The 16,003-nt window shown below is 41.6% G+C and overlaps 3 protein-coding genes across 7 annotated transcripts in view; 1 reads left to right on the top strand and 2 right to left on the bottom strand.

Annotated features, from left to right (window-relative positions):
- The window catches only part of LOC115728661 (disease resistance protein RUN1-like), a 1,102,447-nt gene that overhangs the window by 904,137 nt on the left and 182,307 nt on the right, over positions 1–16,003 (top strand). The gene's annotated exons all lie outside the window — the stretch shown is intronic.
- On the bottom strand, positions 46–7,657 carry LOC115732678 (pyruvate, phosphate dikinase, chloroplastic-like). 2 transcript variants are annotated; one of them, XM_048273388.1, is made up of 21 exons: positions 7,541–7,657; positions 6,811–7,123; positions 6,503–6,559; positions 6,017–6,250; positions 5,805–5,942; positions 5,458–5,620; positions 5,095–5,330; positions 4,852–4,980; positions 4,461–4,640; positions 3,942–4,079; positions 3,434–3,598; positions 3,007–3,168; positions 2,802–2,891; positions 2,474–2,612; positions 2,188–2,365; positions 1,774–1,903; positions 1,400–1,528; positions 1,060–1,197; positions 881–958; positions 511–602; positions 46–428 (listed from the first exon to the last, which is right to left on the bottom strand). In XM_048273388.1, exons 2-21 carry the CDS (start codon positions 7,075–7,077, stop codon positions 386–388), a joined length of 2,886 nt encoding a protein of 961 aa, XP_048129345.1. In that variant the 5' UTR covers positions 7,078–7,123; positions 7,541–7,657; the 3' UTR covers positions 46–385. The 2 variants fall into 2 exon arrangements, with proteins under 2 accessions (XP_048129345.1, XP_048129349.1); XM_048273392.1 differs by lacking the exon at positions 7,541–7,657 and adding an exon at positions 7,241–7,339.
- LOC125313632 (putative E3 ubiquitin-protein ligase RF298) lies at positions 11,135–15,861 on the bottom strand. 3 transcript variants are annotated; one of them, XM_048273408.1, is made up of 4 exons: positions 15,704–15,861; positions 15,315–15,357; positions 12,894–15,147; positions 11,135–11,781 (listed from the first exon to the last, which is right to left on the bottom strand). In XM_048273408.1, the coding sequence occupies exons 3-4, from the start codon at positions 15,087–15,089 to the stop codon at positions 11,242–11,244; spliced, it is 2,736 nt and encodes a 911-aa protein (XP_048129365.1). In that variant the 5' UTR covers positions 15,090–15,147; positions 15,315–15,357; positions 15,704–15,861; the 3' UTR covers positions 11,135–11,241. The 3 variants fall into 3 exon arrangements, with proteins under 3 accessions (XP_048129365.1, XP_048129369.1, XP_048129375.1); XM_048273412.1 differs by having other exon boundaries at positions 12,894–15,051; positions 15,704–15,860; XM_048273418.1 differs by lacking the exon at positions 15,315–15,357 and having other exon boundaries at positions 12,894–15,051; positions 15,704–15,829.

The following is a 16,003-nucleotide window of genomic DNA, read 5'->3' as shown; positions in this document are numbered from 1 at the left end:
GCTACTGCAAACTCTTATTTAAGAAAATATGTGCAATTTAAGCTCTTATTTGAATGTTTTCCCATTAAATTTTTATGAACATATGCAATTTCAATAGTAAAAAATTAGCAACTTTTAACATTTACAGACAGGCATGAAAGTGAAGCAGGAGCACTGCTAATGTCATAGTACTGTTTACATTTAGACATTGTAGTCTAACTCCATCCCTTTTATCTCCCTCTGCTCACAAGATTGATCACATCAGATCCAATACATGGTCCCCTAGAGTCATCGAAGATTCATTATTGTTGCCGCTTCTTTACATGGACGACGATTATATACAAACGGCGCAAAAATCATCGAATGTGCAAGAGCAATCGCTATCGTCAATCGGGGGACTTTCTCTTCAAACCGCGACTTGGGCCGCGGCGAGCCTGGCAATGGGGACCCTGCGGACCGTGGAAAGAAGAATGAGAATGCCGCTCTTCTAGAAATCTAGGGAATTCAGCAAGGGTTAGAATCTAGAGAGACCTGAAGGGAGAGCACGAGACGTAGTCGAGTCCAGCCTCCGCGAAGAAGGCAACCGAAGATGGCTCACCCCCGTGTTCTCCGCATATACCGACCTGTTTTCAATCCCTCATCACTTGCACATCTCAAGGAAAATAAGTTGATCAAGGAAACTATCGTGCGCGACGCGACACTCTGTCGCAGACTATTCATTGAAGTCCAGGCACGGACCCTGTTGTTTTGGCTGATCATTTTTCATGATAGGTAACTTGTGAGCTGGGCCTCGCTTATATCCCGATGACAGCAGTTTTTATGCAGCAAGAACTAACCCGAGAACGATGTACGGGAAAATTCGGGTACCAATGAGCAAGTCTCCTCATTGAGAGCCGATTACCTTTAAGTTTGGCCTAGCTGCTCGGCCTCTCTCGGTTGCGATCTTGATAAGTTGGCCAACGCCTCTCTGATCTAGCACCTGCAAGCAAGAAAATTCGGGTTGTTTGTGAAATTTAGCAAGGCTCTCCCTCCACTCCTGGAGGTGATTCCCTGGAAGAGTAGCAAGGTGTTGGGACGGACCTCGAAAGGATCAGCTTGCAGGATGCCTTTGGACAAGTATATCGGTAGGAATTTGCCGACATCGTCTCTGCTGTACCCGAACGTCATTTGCGTCAGATCATTGGTCCCAAAGGAGAAGAACTCTGCCTCCTTTGCAATCTATGATTAGTTGCACCAAAGAATGAGTAAAGTCAATAAACACAATGACATACAATATGCTTCAGCATCAACATTTGTGTTCATTGGAGCCATCCCTTTTAAAACAGCAAAAAACAAGGAAAGTGCAACTGCAGAAAAGAGAATGGGGATGCTGTGTGCTGTCGGTTAGACCCGGCACATAAGGACTGAACGGTTTGCGCACCTCATCCGCCACAAGAGCGGCCCTAGGAATCTCGATCATTGTCCCGATCTTGTAGCTTAACGATGAACCCACCTCAGAGAACACTTTCTTGGCAATGCTACGTATTAAACTCACCTGTTGTCCTAGTTCCTGGGCAATCAAAATCATCAAATTTTCCATGAGGACTCTTTCAGCACTTGCAGCTAAAATCAAATTGTTCGAAAGGTTCATTAAACTACAGTTCATGCAATTGTGTGGAGGCAGATCAATTCGAGCTCATATTTGGCATGACTGGTCATTTTCAGGGAGATATTAGCTGAAGAGAGTTCTGCAAAAGATTTGGACTGTGCATGATGGAACGAAAACTTTAGAAGGGAAAGGAAAGAGAGCCGTGCCTGAGGCGTTCCCACTAGCGGAACCATTATCTCTGGAAGAACCGTGAAGCCCTGGCGGCTCATTGTCACTGCGGCCTGGAAAACTGCACGGGCCTGCATTTCAGTCAGCTCAGGGTATGATATGCCTAGCCTGTTTATATGCCAAGAAAAGAAGAGGAAAATCAATATTGATGCAATCCAAGCAGTTGCCCATAGTATCATTCGAACGAAAAGATTATTATTGATCTGATAGGGATGCATTCGGCATTTCCACGAATTTCATGCATCACTACTTGTACACAAAACTTGCAGAGCATGTGAGTTAACATAAATTGCATGAGTAGTCAACTAAAGTAAGTAGGGAAATCCATTGTTCTTAAACAATAGCATTTAAGCAGAAACCACATCTTGCAAATAATCAAAAGGATCGCAAACCTGCAGCCTCGGAATCCAAGCATGGGATTTACTTCGGATAATTTCTCAATCCTTGAGAAAACTTCATCTTCAGTCATGCCGGTCTCTGTGGTTAGTTCACTGACTATCTGTTCTAGGTCTCCTTCCGGAAGAAACTCATGAAGGGGCGGATCTAACAGTCGGATGGTCACTGGAAGGCCTGGAATTTTTTACACGCCATTTAACGTAATTACCAACCACACAAATGTATGCAAAAAAAGAATTTGGAGACAGACATATAAACAGTATTCGCAGGCGATATAGTTACCATCCATAGCACGGAATATCCCCTCAAAATCGGATTGTTGATAAGGCAGCAACTGATCCAATGCTGCCTTTCTCTGTTCAGGGGTGACCGCCATTATCATCTTTCTCACTGCTTTTATCCTTTCATCCGAAGCAAAGAACTGAACATGATCAAAAAGTATAGACGATCGAAATTGGTTCAGAGTACTGCAACACATGACTGCAAGTCACACAAGGAAATTCATGCACAACGCAAGAAAATTATCTGCCCACAACAGCTTCACATGCTGTTGGTACAAACGAGACAGCATGCTAAGAATGACTGATCAAAGAGGGAAAATGATCTTCACCATGTGTTCTGTCCTGCAAAGTCCAATCCCTTGGGCACCATTGTTTCTGGCTGTAAGAGCATCTTCGGGAGTGTCGGCATTTGCCATAACCTATCATAGAACGGTATAATATCACCCAATCACTGAGATAATTTCAAAGAACATACATGTTAAACTGCAAGAACCTTTACCAGATGAAGAAAAGACTGGAGAAAAAGAGCTGTACCTTGAGAGACCTTATTTCATCGGCCCAGGACATGAAGATCTCCAGGTCACTGCTCAATGCTGGAGGTGAAAGTGGTTGTTTACCCAAAATCACTTCACCGGTTGATCCGTTAAGGGAGATCCATTCGCCTTCTTTAATTACCTTGTCTCCAGTCGTGACCACCTGCACTATTGGGAAAGAATCCACTGACGTGATCACCTTGTCTCTGATAATTGAGCGGGCTCATCAACCTCTAAAATTTTTATAAAGGTGATCTAGACAGTAGTTTCACAAGAAGACACGAACTCACAATCGTGGAGTTCAAGATGAAATGTGTCTCCATAGCCACACCGATACCAGTATCCTATCCGTCTAGGAATGGGAATGTCTACTCGACAGAAGAGCCAGAGTAACATAGCTGAGAGAGAGGATTTGCTGGAAAAATTACCTTCTCAGCATCGTTTACGAGGATATCGGCGCAACCAGAGACACAACACTTTCCCCATCCACGTGCCACAACCGCCGCATGAGATGTCATGCCGCCTCTGGCTGTTAAAATACCGGCAGCAGCGTGCATTCCACCAACATCCTCTGGGCTTGTCTCAGTCCTAACCTTTACACGCAGAAAAAAAGTGTTAATTCGCACATCTTAATTTGATCTTGCATCCCAAAAGAGACCACACAGTTTTAATTCTGATGGAATAAGCTTTAGGATGAAAGCATGGTTTAATATTTTAAGTACTCTATCCAATTCCAAGAAAAAGGCTGGTTCTTCCATTGCCAGTTCGTCAACTCATGATCATATTTGTTTGAACTGCTATTCTTCGCACAATACATATCGATCATAGGTTATGTCATCAGTTTTGAAGGTTGAAATGCCAGAGAGCACAGTAAAGAACTCCCTCTCCAAATACAATGCATATAGAGCGTGAGAATAAATGCCAGTACCACCATACCAGAATGGCACTTTTTCCTTGAGCATGCCATCCTTCGGCATCATCAGCACTGAACACAACTTGGCCCACAGCGGCTCCTGGTGAAGCAGGCAACCCCGTAGCAATAACTTTATCTTTGTATGCAGATGGGTTTTCAAACTGGAAACAGAAGTCGAAAACTTCAGAAAAATCTTAAGTAGTAGTAAGTATGAGCATAAATCCATATGGGAGTGCAAGTTTTACGTGGACATGAATTCTTCTTGGGCCTTCTATGACGTTGAGTAATTTTTATAGACTCACGAAATTATCCCTTCAATGAGATTAAGTACTTTGAAAATGTTGGTAGTGTCATGCTAATGAAGATACACAAAGGCCTTAGGTTGGATATAGGACTCAGTGCAATTGTTTACTTCTTCCAAGGAGAGATATCTGCTGCCCGATTAAATGGATTAGGATGAAGACACAGTTCCTCCTACATTCTCTCATCATTATCTGAACATAAAGAGACCCAAGTGTCTTACAGAATTTGAGCATGTGTACCTGTGGATGAAGAAGTTGATCGAGATGCTGAGGCTCCACCATCTTCATAGAAGAACGAATGTCAACAAGCCCTTCATTCACCATGTCTACCGCAATCTTTACCGCACCCTTGCCAGTACGCTTTCCAGACCGGCATTGCAGCATCCATAGCCTATTTTCTTGAACTGTAAACTCGATATCCTGTATTTATCAAAGTCAGACATGCAACGACTTTAGTCTCAAATTCTGAGGCCTGCATCTGAAAAAGAGGATCCAGTTTATCTCATCGAATTCAGAGCAGGGAACTAACATAGAAAATCAGTGCATATGTTATGTCAAGGTTGAAGACTAGAGATATCGCTCAAGCAGAGTGGTAGAATGATCTATCAAACAATAGAAAGAGGTTCCATACCATCATGTCTTTGTAATGCTTCTCTAAAATTTCGCAGTTCTCCACAAGCTCTTTGTAAGCTTCCGGCATGCAATTCTTCATCATATCCAAGTCTTCTGGAGTTCTAATTCCCGCTACCACATCCTCCCCCTGTCATGTTATTTAGCCACAATCTAGCTTGTCAATGGATATGCCTACTTGTTTGTGACATTACTGAGTCGCCAGAAGCAGCTACACATCAAAGAGAAAAGACCGATATATAACCTGTGCATTGACCAAAAACTCGCCATAGAGCTTCTTCTCGCCGGTGCTTGGGTTTCTTGTGAACAGCACACCTGTCCCTGAGGTATTTCCCATGTTTCCAAACACCATGCACTGAATATTCACGGCAGTACCCTTCAATCCTGTTATTTGATTGATGCTTCGGTACTTATTAGCCCTTGGACTGTTCCACGAATCAAAAACGGCATTGACAGCTAACTCTAACTGCTTTCTTGGATCTGCAAAATGGATGCAATTCAAAAGAAATGAATTCTTCGATTCTTATACATGTTCGAAGAAGCACTGTTATCATCTTGTCTCCTTTACTATTATGTCGTAATATGTGAACTGGCTTGTACTTGGTACCTGAAGGGAATTCTTCTCCCTTGGTTTCAAGATAAACAAGCTTGTATTGTGCCACAAGCTCTTTAAGATCTGAAGCTGTAAGGTCGGTATCGAGTTGAACACCTTTCGAGTGTTTCAACTGCTCTAGCTTCTCCTCAAATGATGAATGTGAAATGCCCATGACCTGAATTTATGCAGAAAAGAAAGTCCATTGTAATGGTGGTACAAAATGAAAGAGGTGCAAGAAGGAAGTTGAACACTATACTCGAAGTGATGCAAGTACTATTCAGGCTCGCTTGCCAGGGCCATGATTAGGGCAACAAAGCATGAAGCAAAGAGCTAAAAGGAATAGAGCACTATTTACTTACAACATCTCCAAACATGTCTAGAAATCGCCTATAAGAGTCATAGGCAAAGCGCTCCCCGCTTTTCACAGCCAGACCAGCGACAACATCGTCATTAAGCCCAAGGTTAAGGACAGTGTCCATCATGCCAGGCATGGATATCTGCAAACATAGGAGAATCATAATGCACTGATAGTCTGACAAACCTAGCTCTGGAGTGGTTAAGGAATTCCTACCGCTGCACCAGATCGAACAGACAGAAGGAGTGGCTTTGAAGGGTCACCAAGGACCGCCCCCATGTCCTTCTCTACGCTCTCCAAACCTTCCAAAATCTCCTCCCACAGACCGTGTGGAAGCTTATTCCCATTCTGCTGGTACTCTTGGCATGCTTCTGTCGATATGGTAAGCCCGGGAGGCACAGATAATCCAATGCTAGCCATCTCTGCTAGGTTCGCTCCTTTTCCTCCCAACTACAAAATTCAATATATTCATAATCTCAAGGGCATGCATCACGGTCATAGGTTTTGAAGTTTATAATTTCAAAAGAGAATGTTCAATTTGACAATGTCATATTGGAGAAAATATACTAAGTCCCATGATTCAAGTGACATAAGTTTCACTTTCAGTTCTTTTAACATCAAATGCTAACTCAATATCAGTTAACATAAGAACGAAAAAATTCACATTCCCTTGGCTGAATTTTTAGGAAATAAGCCGCTTACCAAGGACTTCATGCCCTTATTTCCCTCGCTCCTCCCTTTTCCGAATGTATAAACTCTCTGCAGAACACATAGATCAGAATAAGACCTCCCTTTGCAAATACGAACTAACAGAAGAAACTACTACTTGATATGATGTTGTAGTAGACGTGGATTGCTAGCTTGGTAACTGCATGCGAGGATTGATCATTTGGTAAAGGTAAAGCAGCCCCCTTAGGTGATCAAACGTTATTCAAATTGGTAATATACTGGCTCTGGTAATGCATTTCCTGGTTTGCTGGTGTGTCATAAGCTGAAACAACATGATTCACCTTTTTCGCTGTTAAGGTCGGGTCTGTGACCGGTGTAAGTATTGCTTGTGTCTTCTTAAGTGAGGGCTTGTTACTCTTTCGCTTCAGATTCACAAACCCAGTTCCATCCGATTCTTGACAACAGATACCACAAAACCTACGGCCCCGGCTCGCCTGAAGCGAAGAGCGGTTGTCCCTGAACAGGACATCCACTTGCTCCAGAGGATGCCCCTTGAACAGACCATGCTTGAAAACATCCGCGGTAGTCCTCATGAGCACGCCTTCCATCACCGAAGGCGATTATGTCCTTACCGATGCAACCTGTAATTACAAACTGTAAAAGAAGGCTGACAAACAATTCCAATCAAACATAAGATGAAGATCTCCAAGTCACATGCCACACAAATACTTATATTCTATTTAAGACGGATCCCGCTTGTCACCTCAATACAGGATTACTGAAAAGTTTAACGACATGGTGCAACTGCAACAATCAACAAGCTTTCAAATGACATGACTAAGCTCATATGGACCACGCCACGTTCCATCTCCGCGGTACGCCATGCCCGAAGATCTAATGCAGCTATTTTGCATCAGAAAAGAAAGCACACAAAACTTGGATCGTGAGCCCAGGAACAGAACAAGAAGATAGGACCAAAAATTCACAACCCATGTTTTGCCCATGAAACGATCCACGTTCCACATGCAGAAAAGTTATGAAAGTCTTACCATTCTGAAGCTGTAACCATACCTGATTCACCAAGAAACCAAGAGGGATCAGTCAAGTTTCTTCCTGATAGCTTGAGGCTCAGACTCTCACAGAGCTTGTTGAAAAGAGAAATGGCGGTTGAATAGTGTTTGTTTCCCTTTTTCTCGTTATTTTTCTTTGTTTCTAATCTGATTTTTTTCTTTTTCTTTGGTGGTTGATGAAGAAGAGAAAAGAGTGACAAGCGACATGAGTGGATGAGGTCTTAAGTCACGGCGGTTACTCAAGCCTTTTTGTTTTCGGCTGTCTCCAACTCCGCAGGAGTACGTAATCCTTGGATTATGCGAAATATCAATGAAAAACCCTTTTGAGATTTCTTTTGTAGATAAGGTTAATATCACGAAAAATTCCATATTGATACTTTATCCCAAACTAATTTTTTGTCCACAAAAGATCTCAAGCGATTGCTTCTACTATAAATTTACCCCGAACTAATTTTTTTATCACTAAAAATCTCAAATTGTTACACGTGTGATAAATTTATAGAAAACCGCCAAAAATCTCAAATTGGTACATATCTAATAACTTTACCCTTTGTTAATTTTTATTAAACTGGGTTAAAATTACGAAAAACTCTAACTGGTATAGCTGTGACAAACGAAGGTTAAAAAAGCCAAATTAGAACACCAATCTGTCATTTAATTTAGCAATTCGACAATGAAACTTAATAAAAATTAACGAAGGATAAATTTGCCACAAGTGTGCTAAGTCGGGACTTTGGTGATCAAAAAAATTAATTTGGGATAAATTTGTCATAGATGTATCAATTTGGAGTTTTTCGTGATAGTAACTCTTATAAATAACTTATATTAAAAAAACGAACTTTACACAGTAAACACGATTGATTCTCTGTACTTAATTACGATTTTGAGCATATAATTCTTGTAATTTTCCCTCTTGAAAGTCTAGTAGATTTATGAAGTTATTCACTTCTTAAGCATGACCAAGAGAAAATGACAAAAGGGTCATGACCTACTTGAGCTATCCATGGCACACATATCAATGGCCGCATTATTATACCAACACGGTTTTACAATGCTCTGATATGCAAAGTGGTGAGCACAAGATTTAGATCAAAGGGATGGAATGATAAAGTGATGTAAATTAATCACTTTAACAAAGAGCCAGTCTTCACATGTTTTACACCAGAATCAAGAATTGGATTAAAGAGAGTAGTGATGTTGTCTAGGTTCAAATTTTTATTTTGCATCAAAGAGAAAATTATTGCTTTCTACAGCTCTTGCTCTAGCTTTTAAGTGGAATTTTCCTGGGGACACTAATGGACAAGCTTTAAAGAAAGGCTGAAGCATATGTATGATACAATGTAGTCGGCTCAAATTGTTGTAGTATTCTGTTATTGCACCTTAGGAACTTTGTATGGCTGCTAATTCAGCAAAACATCATTGAAACAACATGTTAGAATATCGGGTTAATAACAGTGGGAACCTAGAGATGAGGAAGGGAGTCTACACATATTGATTTACCGGTTCAAGTTTGGATCCAAATCGCTACACTTGCACATTTTCGTGAGGTCATCATCGTGAGCACGGATGTGTGTACTTCAGCAACTACTCAATGTGCGTGGAAGAGGAGAATTCTGCACATAGTGAGAGATTAATCCATTGCCAGCTGTGTCAGGCACTTCAAATAATATTAAAAAACATATCATATTTTCTTATCATCAACAACATGGTATTATTTTTTAACTATTTAATATCAAGACTGAAGTGATCCATCATAATTGCTTAAGCACAAGTGAGGATTCCAAGTGATTTTCTAGAAAGATGCAAGAGACCTTTCCCTCGAAATTCATGAGGAGGACATTTGTGGGATTTTCATTAATTATTAAGTCAACATTTCATAGATGATGAACGGACAAGTCCACCATGGCCAAGAACCATTATCCAATGAACCTGGGAACCCACCAGAAAGGAATATTCTTTGCATCCAAAGGGCTTCTGCCACGTGGCTTGCTCTAGGACAGAAAAGAAAATGTGATCCTCCTCTCTCCTTATCCTTCTCCAACAATTCTGATGAATGGCATCACACGAACCAAATTACATGTTCAAATGTGATGTTTCTCACCAAGAAAAACCACAATCATCCTCTTTCTAGCAAGACAATTTCCTACAATCGGTCCACGTCGGCGCCGGCCGGTCAAAGTTGGTTGAATGGACTGAATTGACAAAAATACAAAAGATTTAGGACTGAATCGACACAAATGCAAAATGTTTAAGACTAAATTAGCAAAATTAAAATGTTTAGGACTGAATTGCCAAAAGTGCAATAGGTTTAAGACTTTTTTGACAATTTTTCCTAACTGTGATCAAGCATGAGTCATCGTCTCCAATCGTTTTCATAATATCTGATGCTATAGAAGATACCCAGTGCGATGTTGATTCTTTATTTTTGTTATGACGATGTCACGACGATGCCCACCTCGATGTCACATCTTAAACGATGATACTTATCTTGATGTCCCACACAATTATCTTCTTTTTTTCTTTTTTTTTTTCTGGTCGAACCCCATACTAGTATCTTAAACGACGCTAATTTAACAAATTTTTCAATGAAGAATGCCGAGATGGACATGACTGTCAAATTATAGCATTAGTACCATCGTACTCATAGACAAGTATACATGAGTCCCCAACAATACAAGAGTCGGCTGGCTTTTAAAGGTGCACCAATATCGTCCTACGGCACTTTTCAAGCGTCCAATTTTATTTTATTTCTTCCAATGAACTCATCATCGACAATGACCTCCACAAGTTTTAGCAGATTCACAACATTGTTGGTTACAAAATGTTCGGTAGCAGATGCCATCTCTTGAGAAGAAAGAGATTTGACGAGGAATTGTTGCTGGCAACTCATTATGTTGCAAACATGATTCTCTATCTTCTTTTCTGGCTAAGGTCCAAAACTTACCACCAACCCCTCAAAACTCCGAAGAGAATCAATGCTGCAATGCAACTACAAGCACAAATAATGCCCCAAAAGAATATTCTAACTGCGATTCAGCTGACAAAGAAGAAGAAAAGGCCAAAAAGTTGAAAAAATCCCCGGTGTCAATTACCATTTGGCTTGTAACTTAAAAGGTCTTAACACTGAGTGTCTTATGCTGATTTGGAGTAAGACTTGCACTTAACAATTTGCTCCTAAATGACAGATACATTATAGAGGAAAATTTATGTCTTCCTTAGCTCAGCGCACAAGAAACCAGGAAAAGTTCAGTACACCTACAAGAAAGCTAATGGAAATTGCCAGAGGACAAGTAAGTAGTGAGGAGGCTTATAGAGAAAGCTAATGAAATTCTGATTTCTTCCACATGAGAAAGCAAAAACCTGATGCCAGGATCCTAGGGAGACAGAGAAGTTCGAAGATTGCATGCTCTAAACGGTTAACTTCTATATGAACCACTCCTATTAACAATTTTTTTTCCCCAGAAACTAGTAATAAGAACATGGTAGTTCGCTTAAGGAAAAAGGCCGACCACTTATACGCGTATTCCTATGCATCCGACTCGATTTCATGCATAACTTGTCAACCTTACAGAAGAAAGCAAATATACCTCTATCGCTTGAAACTCTTTGGTGGAGTATAATTCAATTCACTTATTCATTTCAGAGGAGTCTTTCAACCCATTATTCAGGACACTGAGTCTCGCTCGCTTTTGGGAAAATATATTAAGAGCGAGGAGGAGGAAAACGCACAGAGATCCTTTGCTGGATCGGACTCCTACAAGAAGGGCAATCCTTCATCCCTTGCCTCTCATGGAGCTCGTTGCACATCGAGCACACCACTTGATGGGCACAGGGAAGGAACACCACAGACATCTCTTCCGAGAGACACATCACGCACTCTCTCTCACGTTGTACACCAATGCCCAAGTACTCTTGGAAGTCCATGACCTCCGGCGGAAGAGGGTCTTGAGACAATTCATGAGAGCCCTTTCCTGGGTCTGTGAGCCTGCTGGCATAACTTCCATCGATCCCCCTCCAAAGAGCAGCGATTTTGGAAGAGTCCGCCTTCAGCCTCAACTGAGAGATTTCCTTTTCAAGCCTCTGGATATCCTCATCGTACTTCTGTGAAGTGTTTTCTGCTTCCGATTTAGTGAGCTCTTCCTTGGATTTTGCGGAAGCCTCTATCTGTTCCCTCTCTTTTCTCAATGAAACAACCTGCACCAGTGAATCTTCCTTTGCCTTGTCTTCCTGTTTCCACCTAGCCTGTGACATTTACAATCTCCTATAAAGAAACCATTGGCTTATTCGATAGCAACGTTATTTAGAATGAGCAGAGACCAGGAATGTTGTCATCACGGAGTCGACTATAGTGAATTCTTTAAGATTATGCAGGACCTTAAAATTCCAGTGATTAACTGCTTCTTCCATTTATCAAATTTTTTCTCTTTTGGTTGTACAACCTGACAGTATCTAGCCACAACCCAATACCCCAGATTAACACTATTTCCTGAATGGTTGCGCACATCTATTTGCTTGCACAACAGCAAACATTCTCCAGTTACTTTAACCCAATAAAGAGGAATAAGCTACAAATACACTCACGTGCTAAAGTGCAACACAAAGAATATGTAGGTGAAAGAAAGTGCTCTAAAAAAAAAAAAAAGAGATGAATCACCTCAACCAACCTTTACTCGGAGAGAATTATCAACAGTTAAAAGGATAGAGTTGTGCATGGAAAATGTCAAGAATTTCTACTGTTTTAAGAGTCTATTGATGGTCAATTCTCTGCGGGAGAGGATCATTTACCCAGAACCTTCCTGACGACACATGTAAAGCACAAAACCCATTTCATGAGTCATGCACGTAAGAACATATGCTAATAAGAACACAAAGCTAATAACATGAATAGGGTCATGTATAATCCTTCTCCGTTGAGACTGCCTGTTGGCATAATAGTAACGGATTCATTTCATACAAAAATTTGTGATAGCATCATCGGATTTATTCAACTGTCTCACAAAATTACCTTGACTAGCTACTTGCCCATAGAATGCGAAAGGCCTATCAGATATTGTAAGTTAAACATAATAGGGCAAAGCAGCAAGGTGAACAAGGAGAGTACTAAGCTATAAAAGGACAACAATATAATCTGGCATGAGACTCTTTTCTGAACCCACACCCAGTATAAAAGGGGGTCAGACTTCTGCAGTTACTCAGGTCCAGTTGGCGAGACCAAAATGGAGTCGTGACATCAATCCGACACAGCCCAATAGCCTAAATGTAAAGAATTTTACACAAACCTTATCCAATCATCACAATAATTCCTCAAATTCTACTCGTAAGATTCTACACTCAAGTCACAGTTGAAATCTTACCTCACGCAAATTATGGAGATCTTTAGCCTGGTCTACATCCTGTATAAGCTGTCCAAACCTGTGTTTTTCAGTCACTAGCTCTTCCTGAAGCATGGTTTTCTGCTTCTCCCAGGACTGCACCTTCATTAGCGTCTTCTTCTCCCTCTTCGATACCTCCTGAAAGCTTGCAGCTGATTCGACAGCTCTTAACTTGGCGGTCTCCATCTCTTTCCTTAAAGCAGCATTCTCCACCTCAAGCCTCCGGACAGCAGAATTTGCGCGCTCCACTTGGCCACTAGCCTTGCACAGTGCATTCTCCATCTCAGAGAGCTTTTTCATGGTATTCTCCTCCAAAGCCTGCTTCTCTTTCTTCAGCCGCTCAACTTCTTCTTTCTCTTGCTTCAGTGCCTTGAGCTCTGCCTTATCCTTGCTCAGCCTACGTGCAGCCTGCATAACCTTTTGATTGGCCCATTCGGTCCATTCCTGCAACTGATTTTGCAAATCATGTAATTTTGGACCAAGCTTCAAGATCAACTCTTCTTTCTTATCCCGAGGTACCCATTGGCCAGAGGTCCTGTCATATGGTATTCCAGCAAAATTGAAATCGGATCTCTCGGCATTACTACTTGTGGAGACAGGGACAGTGTCGCTTTTTGTAGTAAGTGAAAGAGAAAGATCAGGATTGGAAACCGAAAATGGAGGCGGGTTCGCTAGTGCAGATACAACAGATGGGCCACCCACGACAGGTAAATTTAATGGGATTTTAGTACGAGAAACCTCCGGGGTGGTAGATACATTTTCCAAATTGAATACTGCAGGCGAAGGTGATTCCGAACTGTTTGAAAGACTACCATGACCATTTCCTTGAGCTGCATTAATTGCAGCTGCCTTATTTGTTTTCAGGGAACCACTCTTAGAAGTTGAGTCTGACATGGATTTAAGTTTCTTATCGTACATCAGTCCACCCAAACCGCCAAGCTTCGCTGCCCTTGAGGACCCTTTAGAACCATATGTTCGGTAGTGTTTCTCTAGATGTAGTGACTTTTGACGGAGCGCATAGTCTCTCTTGCCGCCACTATGAGCCTTTTTGCTGATAAATTTTTCTTCCAAAGCAGGGGCCAAAGATGCTGCTGCAAAATCTGAAGATTTGTTGACAGTAACAAGTGAGCTGCTCAAACTTTCTCGTGATATATTTTGTACCGGCGGACCTTCTGGCTGGGATAAATTTTGATGTACTCCCATGGTAGGTTCATTTGACTGATAATTATGGGCGCAAGGAGCAGCAGGGACTGCGTTACCAGGATTTGACAAGGTCAGTTCTGAACTTTTCACGTCCGACCTAAGATGGCTTTCGATGGAGATAGAGGAGCTCGCAGTCAGACCTCCATCGCTGCCAAAACCATTCAAGGCATCAGCATCCATCGCACAAGCATGTGACACATTCATGTCGCATATCAGTAAGCACCACATTGCATCCCCAGTGCTGAAGAAAGGCCTTACTTCTCGAAGAACGAAAACAAGTTCAGCAAGAACATACGTCTCCAGCTGCTTTAGGTCTGTAAAGTATTGGTCCCTTCCAGGATCAATATCCACACCATTTCTCAGGTATGGCAAAGTGTAATCCACAATATTTGACACTACATCCTTGCAGCCATAGCAAAGGCCAGACCGCAATACAGCATTTGTAGCAACTTCTTCAGAGTATCCACAAGCCATGATTTTCTTAATTGCACTCTTAAAGATAGTGTCGAGATTGCTCAACACAAGTTCTCTTAACTGGCTTTCTGTAAGATCATTCCAATCAGCGTCCTGGAACTCATCTGCTTCTACTTCTTCCTTATTCCGGCTGGGCCCAACCTCCGATGCAACTGCGGCACTGGACAATTCAAGGTCAAGTTTCAACCCATCGGGATAATCCTTGTGATTACAAGAGCCACAAGTAAAAGCATGTCCTTGTCCTGTCATGGTCTCAAACTTCTCAGCAGAGAACTCGTAACTCGCACAATCAATTTGAGGCATGGATAAAGGCTTGCTCATATCACTCAACGGCGGATCAGCCCTGAACTTTCTCTTGTTCCTGCTTGCTTTTTCTTGGACCAATGCCGAAGGCGACACTTGGCAGCAGCTACTGCTAGTACTACTGCAACTCTTAGCTGATGTTACCGTCGCCATTATCGAGCTGCACAAAACAGTTCCTCTCAAAAGACTAAACCACATTTGATCACATTCATACCATTCGCCAATCCTCAATCAATACATTCAATATACTCGAGTCCTTCAACGATTACCATAAAAATCAAACGAAAAAGACAAAAACGTAGCGGTATAAAGAATCAAAGAAGCTCATAACAGCACTGTCAAAGCTAGCATTGAATCAACTATCCGCAGGATCGTGAGGAGAATTTATCTATCCAACGAAAAAAAAAAAATGCAAAGCGATACCTTATCACTGATTCAACTGAAAGCGTGGGCGACCAAAACCTCCCTGCATTAACAACCGAAATCGCCGATCAAAACCACAAAGAGAAAAACGAAAAGGAAACGAAACCCACGCACAACATCTCAATGATCAATGCTTCTGTCAAATACCCACTTCACATCCAGGGCAAATTCTAACACCATCCTATTAGATTCGACAGCCCAATCAAGACCCGGAATCGAGTGATAGATCAAAGAAAAAAAAAACCCAGAAACGAAACGATGGCGAGAACCCAGTTTTCGTATTCGCGAAAGATCCCCAAGCAAGTGAGGAAAAAGTCAATTTTGCGAGGAAAAAAAAACAAAGAACAGAGAGAGAGAAACCCAGTGTGCGCGAACGATCGGAGACGTACCGATTTCAGCTAAAGTTCAAGGGGAGTGACGCGAACCATATGAACAAACTCTCAAGAGAGAAAAATGAAGAAACAGAGCAACCATATATTATATCTCAGTCCTTTGTCTTCTTTGTTTTCTTGGGCCTCTCTTTGGTGGAGTCCTCGTGCCTTTATATACCGGCAGCAGGATGAACGTCCTGGTGTGCCCCCAAAGACGTGGGCCTGGCGATTTCTTCTGCCTTTGCCCTTTCTTGTCTTTTTTTTTTTTTTTTTAATACTATTTTACCAAAAACTATTGTGTTTGCCTGGGAATTCTCC

Source organism: Rhodamnia argentea, chromosome 1, assembly GCF_020921035.1.
Source record: "Rhodamnia argentea isolate NSW1041297 chromosome 1, ASM2092103v1, whole genome shotgun sequence".
Classification (NCBI taxonomy): domain Eukaryota; kingdom Viridiplantae; phylum Streptophyta; class Magnoliopsida; order Myrtales; family Myrtaceae; genus Rhodamnia; species Rhodamnia argentea.
The sequence above is the reverse complement of the archived record's forward strand: the minus strand, read 5'-3'. Positions and strand labels throughout refer to the sequence as shown.